We start from the raw sequence: 9982 nt of genomic DNA on the forward strand, positions 1-9982 counted from the left end.
AGAGCGGATAAAACGCCTTGAAGAATTGGAAGCCAAGCGCAAAGAAGAGGTATGGCATTGTGAAGCTGCTGACTTTGACTTGGTGTTTTACTTAAATCCGCTTCTTGTAAAATATCTCTAGCTTTCTAATTCTAAAAATTTCTTAGTTGCATGGTATTTCAGTTACATTATTGTTCAGATATAAATAATAAGATGAAGAGGTAGAGAAAATCCTACCTTATTTCCTCAGGTACAGACAGGAGTTGCTTGTGCATCATTGCCAACACATAGTCGACTCTCACGTGATACTAATTAATACTCATTATGTACAACATTTAAAGTACTTTCATTTGGAAGCTCCTAACATAATACTTTGCATGTATCTCAAGAGCTTTGTTAGAAATTTGGGTTGTTTATGTTTAAATTTTGTAATTCATTAAGCTAATACAATTTTTGTCTGATACATATTTTTTTATAGGAAAGATTGGAACAAGAAAAAAGAGAAAGGAAAAAGCAAAAAGAAAAGGAAAGAAAAGAACGCTTGAAAAAAGAAGGGAAACTTTTAACTAAATCCCAGAGAGAAGCCAGAGCCAGAGCCGAAGCTACCCTTAAACTTCTACAAGCTCAGGGTAGGTGGTGTTTTCTTAATTAACTGAATGCTCTAGAAACTTCTCTCGTGCAGTTATATCTCTATAATGGTCAAAAGGAGAATTGAATTGAATCAGAAGGAGAATTCTATGAAAATGCTGTGAAAAAGTCCAATAATACTGTAAGGCATAGGTGAGATAATTTCATTATTTAGGGAGATGACATCTATACTGTGATAAAAATTTGTGTGTAAATGATAGTATGTCTGTAAATGAAAATGCAGAATAGTAAAATGAGTCCCCGTGTAGACATCACTCAGTTTCAACAATTATCACCATTTACCATTCTTGTTTTGTCCCCCCTCCACCCACTTTTTTCCCCTGGAGTATTTTAAAGTGAATTCCAGATGCCATTATTATTTTACTCACATTTTACTTTACTATGTATATCTAACAGATAAGGACATTTTACTTTTTAATATAAGTGTAGTAGTACGTATTATTATATTAAACAAAGTTCCTTGATATCTTAATTTTGTCCATGTCTATCTAGTTTTTCCCACTTATCTCCAAAATGTCTTTTATAATTGATTTGTTCAAATCAGGATCCAGATTAAATCCATGTGTTGTATCTGGTTGATAATGTCTGTCTCTCATTGATACCAGTACCACCCCTATTTTGGGCATGGACTTATTTGTTGAAGATACTGGATTTTTTCCTAGAATTTCTCCTATTCTGGATTTGTCTGTTTGCATTCTCCTGCTGTTGGCTAACTTATTTCTCTATACCTTGTAATTTTTTAGATCTAGCAGTTTGCCTACTTCTTAATGGTGCTTTACCACCTAAAGTGCCTCATGTGAGGAGGCACGTGATCTGCTTGCCTTCTGGTGATGTCAAGATTGATCAGTGAGTTCAGCTCTTGGCAGTCTTGTCCATTAGAAAAGTTCTTCATTGACTTTTCATCTAATAATTTTAATTCCAATTGGTGATCATTGCCTATATCCAGTACTTCGTTAGGAATTGCAGAATTGTGATAGTCTGTCATTCTTTCTGCATTTATTAGCTAGAATCTTTCTCTAAAGAAAAGCTTTCCCTGGGCTTCCTTGGTGGCGCAGTGGTTGAGAGTCCGCTTGCCGACGCAGGGGACATGGGTTCGTGCCGTGGAGCGGCTGGGCCCGTGAGCCATGGCCGCTGAGCCTGCGCATCCGGAGCCTGTGCTCCGCAACGGGAGAGGCCACAGCAGTGAGAGGCCCGCGTACCGCAAAAAAAAAAAAAAGAAAAGCTTTCCCTGAAGTACAGTTCATGCAGGAAAACCAGGATATATGCTTAATTCTTTCCTTTCCTTTACTAATTTGCAAAATAATAAATTGATGTCCCCTTAACCTCCAAAGGTGACCAGTGAATTTAATTTTGTTTTGGATGTATATCATTTTATCTTAATGGAGTTTTATATAATTGATATGTTTTCATCTCCTAAAGTCATTTACGTTTTTGTTTTGTTTTGTTTTGCGGTACGCGGGCCTCTTACTGCCGCGGCCTCTCCCGCCGCGGAGCACAGGCTCTGGACGCGCAGGCCCAGCGGCCATAGCTCACAGGCCCAGCCGCTCCGCGGCATGTGGGGTCCTCCCGGACCGGGGCATGAACCCGCGTCCCCTGCATCGGCAGGCGGACTCCCAACCACTGCGCCACCAGGGAAGCCCCATTTATGTTTTTGATACTCAAATTATACCATCTTTGGCTAGCAGGAAGTCATTCAGGTTGGTCCCTGTGACTTTTTCACTTGACTACTGTATACTTGGACCTCTTCCTTGCTTTCTAACACCATGAGATATCCCAGGCTCATCTTGCACATTTTCTCCTCTAGACCTTGAAATCAACTGTTTACCCAAGGAACCTTGGTTCCTTTTAGTTTAGAGACCATAATCTGAGCATTTAATCAGTTATGTTTTTGACAGGTAAGATGATTTAAAATAGTGTCTTTGCTCCTTTGAGAAGAATAGTTTGGGACCTCTCTTAATGTCCTGTCCCTACATTCCACAGATTTTTATATTATAGTAATTTTGGTGCTTATGCTATGATTAAAGTAAGAGCTACCATCTATTGTGTATTTAGTATATACCTGATGTTACCTTTGACATTATTTCCTCATAAATATCTTCATTCCCATCATATAGATGAAAAAATGGAGACTCAGAAAACTTTAACAGCTTGTCCAAGGACCTAGAACTGAGATTTAATTGATCTGTGTGACCAGCTCTTTGTTATGCATTATATGGTCAGCTGGGAGCAGTAAATGTAGAGAAACACAGTACTTAGATTTCAGAAAGTCTTATTCTCAGTTGGGGATATAGCTTTTTAAAAAACAAAAGTAAAGAACAAATTCTAGTACAACTAGCACCCAAATATCAGATTTGACTTGTGGCTATCTGACAGGCTGGAAGCACTCACGGAGAAATTGGGATAGGACCACGTAGGGAGTAATTTGCCAATCTCAGAAATGCTGTTTTATGGAGTAGCTTGACTTGTATTTACAAGATTAGATGAAAATTATTTAAAATTGTGAACTTGGCATCAATCTTTAGGACAGGCTTGGAAGAGATGGTCTCTCAAGTGGCATCTCTGGCCCTAGTCTCTTTTCTTATTCTTCATAGTGTTGCTCAGTTTTTGCCCTCTTATGGGTTCCCTATTGTCTGTTAATAAAAGTGTCCAAACTTCTTAACCTGACATTAACAGCCCTCCACAAGTGCATTCATTGAAAAGATACTACATGCTACGTCTCACCATATCTTTAAAAGCTGCCTTGTTAGGTAAATATTATTTACCACATTCATTACCTAGAATAATATAAAACTTATTCATTGAGCTCAAAATGTGTTCTTAGTGTATCTGCAGAAATTTTCAGATAATTACACTGAATTGTGTAGCAGGTTACCTTTTCAGTCTGTTCCATAGCCTTTAGCCTGTAACTACTAAGCATATAGCAAGTACACATTCCCCTAAAAGACACAAACTACCAACATGCAAAGAAATACATAACCTGAGTAGTCCTATATTTATTTAAAAATTATACTTGTATATCTATTTACATTTTATCTAAGTTAAAAAAAAATTTCCAACAAAGAAAACTCCAGGCCTCTATGATTTCACTTGGGAATTCTAACAAATATTTAGGGAAGAAATATTGCTAGTTATGAACATTATCTTCCAGAACTACCCAACTCATTTTATGAGGACAGCATGCCCTTATATCATAGTGAGACAAAGACATTACGAGAAAGGAAAACTGCAGACCAATGTCCCTCATGAACAAAGATGCAGAATTTTTCTGCAAAATATAAGCAATTTGATTCCAGCAATACAGTTGACCCTTGTACAATCTAGGGGTTAGGGGCAACTCTCCATGCAGGCACAAACCTGTGTATAATTTTCTAGTCGGCCCTCTGAATCCACGGTTCCATATCCACATATTGAACCAGCAGTGGATCTTCTAGTACTATAATATAATACATATTTAGTGAAAAAAATCTAAGTATCTGTGTAGTTCAAACCTGTGTTATTTAAGGGTCAACTATATAAACATTTATGTTTATGTGCATATATTTATATTTAGGGATAATCTATCATGACCAAGTGGGTTTTATCCTGGGAATGCAGGGTTGGTTCAGTATTTAAAAATCAATAAATAGTTCACCATATTAATAGACTAAAGAAGAAAATCTACATGATCATCTCAGTAGATGGAGAAGAATCATTTGACAAAATTCACCATTCACGTATAATAAAAATTCACAAACTGAGAATAGAAGGGAACTTCCATCCCTGATATAAGACATTTACAAAAAACATACAGCAATTTTCAGTTACTGGTGAATGACTGAATACTAATAAGCACTAATATTGTGATTAAGGCAAGGATATCCACTCTCATCACAATCACTGCACATTGCACTGGAATGTCCTAACTCAGGCAATTAGGCAAAAAGAGAAATAAAGGCATGCAGACTGGAAGGAAGAAGTAAACCTGTCTATTCACAGATGACAATTGTCTACATAGAAAATCCCATGGAATCTACTCCCCACAAAATCCTACAGCTAATAAGTGAAGTTAACAAGATTATAGATAAGACCAGTATGCAAATATCAACTGTATTTCTATATGCTTGCAATTAACAGTAAAAATAAAAAATTAATGGTACCATTTACAGTACCCTCACCATAAAAGTAATTGGAACACTTAGTATTTGTGGAATCTATATGCTGAAAACTATAAAACACTGACGAAAATAATCAAAGACCTGTGTAAATGGAGAGATGTTGCATTCATGGATTGGAAGATTTGATGTTGTTAAGATACCAGTTCTCCTAAACTGATTTGTAGATTCAGTGCAATCTCAATCAAAATTGCAGCAGAATATTTTGTGGATATCTATAAGCTATTTCTAAAATGTGTATGAAAAGATAAAGGAGTTAGAATGGCCAAAGTATTTTTGAAAAAGAACAAACCTTGGAGGACTCACTATCTGATTTCAAGACTAACTGTAAAAACAGTAATCAGTACAGTGTGATACTGGCAAAAGGATAGACAAATAGATCAATAGAACAGTTAGAGTCTACGTATGGTCAGGGTTTTTTTTCTGTCATAGGAAAAGGCAATTCAGTAGATAAAATATGATGTTTGCAACAAGTGATAGTGGAACAGTTAGACATTGTGTAAAAAAAACCCCTCAAAACAAAAAAACTTAGTCCTAAATCTCAATCGTTATATAAAATTTAACTCAAAATGGATTGTAGATCTACATATAAAACATACAACTAAAAAACTTTTAGGGCTTCCCTGGTGGCGCAGTGGTTGAGAGTCCGCTTGCCGATGCAGGGGACACACGGGTTTGTGCCCCAGTCCGGGAAGATCCCACATGCCGTGGGGCGGCTGGGCCTGTGAGCCGTGGCCGCTGAGCCTGCGCGTCCGGAGCCTGTGCTCCGCAACGGGAGAGGCCACAACAGTGAGAGGCCCGCGTACTGCAAAAAAAAAAAAAAAATTTTTGCAGGAAAACATAGGGGAAAATCTTTGTGAGTTTGTGTTAGGCAGGGAGTGCTTAGTTACAACTTCAAAAGCATAATCCATAAAAGGAAAAAATTATAAAATTGAAGTCCACTTAAAAACTTTTGCTGTGCAAAAGACACCATTGAGAGAATTCAAAGACAATACCTGAAAGTCATACGTGATAACTGTGTGTGTGTGTGCATAAAAATATATATAAAGATAACTCGAAACTCAACCATGAGGAAAAAAACCCTATTTACAATGGGCAAAAGTTTGAAGAGACACTTCACCAAGAAACTATTCAATATAAGCACATGGAAAGACTGCTCGATATCATTAGGCAAATTCAAATTAAGACCATTGTGAGATATCACTACACATTTATTAGAATATGTAAATTTAAAGGAACCCAACATCTGTCTTTACCAAATGCTGGTAAGAGCAGTTGGAACTCACATATATTACTGGTGGGAATGCAGAATTGTAAAGCCACTTTAGAAAACAGTTGGCAGTTTCTTACAAATTTAAATATAGTTGACCCTTGAACAACACAGGTTTGAACTGTGTGGGTTTACTTATAGGTGGATTTTTTTCCAGTAATAAATTCTACAGTAACTACACAATTTGTGATTGGTTGAATCCGAGGATGCGGAACCATGAATATGGAGGAAACGTGGATACGGAGGGCTGACTATAAGGTATATGCAGATTTTCGGCTGCGCAGAGAGTTGGCAGCCCTGACCCCCATGTTGTTCAAGAGTCAGCTGTACATATTTATCTTAATGTACCATCATTCCCACTCCACAGTATTTACCCCAGAGAAATGTTCACAGAAAAATCTGCATGCAAATGTTCCTAACAGCTTTATTCATAATTGTCAAAAACTAGAACTCAAATGTCCTTCAGCTGTCTGTCGAATAAGGGAACTGTGGTACATCCATACAATTGGAATATGCTGTTCGGCAATAAAAAGAAATGAAGTACTGGTACATATAGTAACGAGGATGACTCAAATCCATTATGATGATAGCCAGACTGTAAAGTGTTATTCCTGTGACTCTCTGGGAAGAGCACATGTTTTGGGTTGGAGAACAGATCAGTAGCTGCCAGAGGCATAAGGATGTGAATAGGGTTTAACTTCCCAGAGCAGCACAGGGTGATTGAACTGTTCTGCATCTTCATTATGATGGTGGTTGCATAACTACATGCATTTGTCAAAAGTCATAGAACTGGACACCAAAAAAATGGAATTTAAATGTATATAAATTTTAAAATACCTTACATTAAAAAAGAGGGTTTTCCATGAATGTTCCTTTATATTTTAGGGTATGTATCTCTGAGGTGAATAAAATGTTATCTTCCTAAGTAGTATTTCTTAGGTGACAAGCAAGTTGTATAAACCCTGAAATTTTCCATTTTGATCCCTCAGGTGTTGAAGTGCCATCAAAAGACTCTTTGCCAAAGAAAAGGCCAATTTATGAAGATAAAAAGAAGAAAAAAACACCACAGCAGCTGGAAAATAAAGGTTTGCATACAAAATAGCCTGTGATTTAGAAACAGTTTTGTTTGCCTTTTCCCCCATAAGCTTCAAGACAGAAGTCTTAAAAAGAAATCAACAAATCAGAATTGCATACTGAAACTTACTTCCTGTACCTTGTTTCTTATTATCATTCTCAACTGATTCAAATGACAGGTTAATGGAAAAGTACTTTTGTTTGAAGAATGTGGATCCTATGCTATGAATAACTGTTCTTAACTCTGAAAAGCACAACTATCATTCTTATGTTTTCCTTCTCAACCTTCTGTAATTTTACATTCTATTCTTGAGCAGAAAGAAAAACTAGTTTCCTCTTTAAAAAAACAACAACGCATAGCCGATATTTAAATGTTTTCTAAACTTGCTAAAGAATTTAGGTTGTACTACTGGTTTTTATTCAGTACTTAACAGAGTATCCTAACAGAAATTATGTACTGAAAAGTATTGTTAACTTGGTTTCTGTTCCTTTTTTCAGTATGTGAACCAGTGGAATTAAGTGCTGCTGTAGAAGTTGTGGAACAAGGAGAACCTGAAAAAGAAGAGACACCACCTCCTGTGGAACCAGGTCAGTAGTGTTGACTAATTAATTCCTATTAAATATCACTGATGTGTCATAAGTTGTCTTGGTTATCGTTAGTTTGGGGAAACCAAATGTCTGGCAGGATGGCCTTCTTCATAGTTCTTTCTTTTCTCTAAATCATTTCATTTCCACTGAAAAAAGTGTAGAGGTGAGACTTGAATCACTTTTGTTCTTTACAATAGTGTTGGTAAATGTTTTATAGAGAGGATAGAGAGAGGTATTTGGATTTTCTCTGATGTTTTTATTTATGGATCAGAATTCTTAAGCGGTACCAAGAAGAACTAAAGTTCTTTATTTAATCCTTCGGAAGCAAATTGGAAGCATTTTTAATTAGAACTTTTATTAAGAGTCATAAAAATTGGCATTTTAAAATCTGTAGAGGTCAGCTTCTGTTTACTAAATTAGTAAGAGGATTCAACTTACTCATTTTGTGTGTGTGTTTTGAGATTGGAGAAAATCTCGATTTTTTTTTTTCTTTAAGATAAACATTGTTCTAATTCATGAGATAGCTGTTGCTAGGAGAGCCAGAGGCTGGTTAAATGTATGTTTCGTAAAATCAGGAGAATCTCCAGTGTTTAAAGACAGCAATGGGAGCAGCTTTAGAGACTGTTAAGACTGACCCACACTGGTGAAAGGTATCACTGATCCTATTTTTCTTCCCCTCCTATTCTCAATATAAAAAGGATCATTTTCCTGGGCACACCTCAGCGTAACAGGATGAGATTAGAGAAATTCACATTGATAGACTTAACAGCAGTTCCCTATTTTAGGTGATATTTGTAGCACTAGAAAGAATTGCTAATTTAGGAGGAGTTAGGGGTATGTGTTTCTGACTCATTTCCTCCTCAAGAAGGCGTGTCCAAACTTGTTGACAAATAGTAATTATGACAGGGAAACAAATACTACAGTGTCCCAATCTCATCTTCCTTTCATTTGAGAATAATTTTGCTTGATTAGATTTCAGTAAAAGGAGTCGTTTTTGTTAATGAGAGTTTAAAGTCTATAAATTCAAAATTATACCTTTCTGGCTATTTTTTGGGTTGTAAGCACAACGTACTGTTCTTATTTTCAACTGGAATAGAAGTGTAGATTTGTACCTCCAACTCTGTAATTTAAGTTGTATTTATATGTATTTGTAGAGGTTAAAGCAAAATAAACAATACGTTCTTCTGTATAAAGTATAGGTTGAAGATCAAAAAGAAGATATATGTGAAATTTCTTTTATCCTCAAGAACTGAATGCCATCATTTACCCTTTTCAAGATCTAAAGGAACATTTCAATGAGTTGCTAATATTTTAATTACCTCAGATATGAAATCTGCGTTAAGTTTAATATAGTGTATTCAAAACACGAGGAAATAGTGAAGCATTTAGTAATAGTAGAGGATTTAACATGGTAGGTATACTGAAAACTAGTTCCAAAGGTAATGAAATTGTGTACGTACTTTTTGCATAACTAAAACATTTATTTCTTTATGTCAGGATAGTTTTCTACATAATTGTTTTTTCTAAAAGCAATCTTATCTGTCTAGATATATTCTGTGTTTTTAATGAAAATTTTATTTACAGAAGAGGAAGAAGAAACTGAGGATGCTGGATTGGATGATTGGGAAGCTATGGCTAGTGATGAGGAGAGAGAAACAGGTGAGTAGCTCGTAAGCACACATTGATAAGTCCAGTGGTTATTGGAGGTGTGTATATTAAAGAAATAGTCTCCCGATGATGAAAGCTGTATGAACATTCCTGGGGATAGAGACCAGTCTTGCTCTCTCCATTGCCATGGTTCCTAAGTCCTCATATGGATCCTGATTTTATTAATAAATGGTTTTTCAGAAAGTCATTTGTAAGATAGTTGCCTAGGCTTTAGAATACATTTTTTCTCAGAGTGATAATGTTACAAATGGGGATAAGTTATTAAAGCTAGCCTACCAAAAAAACCTCTTGAACTTAAAATATAATACAAAGATAATACAAATGAATTGTTTAGTTCCTAATCACTATGAATGAAAAGTGTTTTTGTCATTTCTTCCTGTCTTTTTTAGGGTTTAATTTGCTGGCTTTTTGCTAACTTTTTGAAATGAATATTTGGCTCTGTTTTTTCAGTCGTTTTTTAAAACTACAAATTTTTCTTTAAGCCTGGCTTTAACCAAATTCTGTAAGGTCTGATGTGTTGATATTTTAAATTTTCTATTTTGATATATTAACTTTTACCTGTGATTTATTTAGAAGTATATATATATATATATATATATTTTTT

General features: G+C 35.7%; 1 protein-coding gene across 1 annotated transcript in view; it reads left to right on the forward strand.

Moving 5' to 3' along the window:
• EIF5B (eukaryotic translation initiation factor 5B) overlaps positions 1–9982 on the forward strand; it is a 67573-nt gene that overhangs the window by 25660 nt on the left and 31931 nt on the right. Inside the window, exons 6-10 of the mRNA XM_007466891.1 lie at positions 1–49; positions 458–608; positions 7038–7133; positions 7621–7710; positions 9295–9369. Coding sequence (XP_007466953.1) covers positions 1–49; positions 458–608; positions 7038–7133; positions 7621–7710; positions 9295–9369 — 461 coding nt within the window. The remainder of the gene's footprint in view (positions 50–457; positions 609–7037; positions 7134–7620; positions 7711–9294; positions 9370–9982) is intronic.

This window comes from Lipotes vexillifer, unplaced genomic scaffold (genome assembly GCF_000442215.2).
Source record: "Lipotes vexillifer unplaced genomic scaffold, Lipotes_vexillifer_v1.1 scaffold28, whole genome shotgun sequence".
NCBI lineage: Eukaryota > Metazoa > Chordata > Mammalia > Artiodactyla > Lipotidae > Lipotes > Lipotes vexillifer.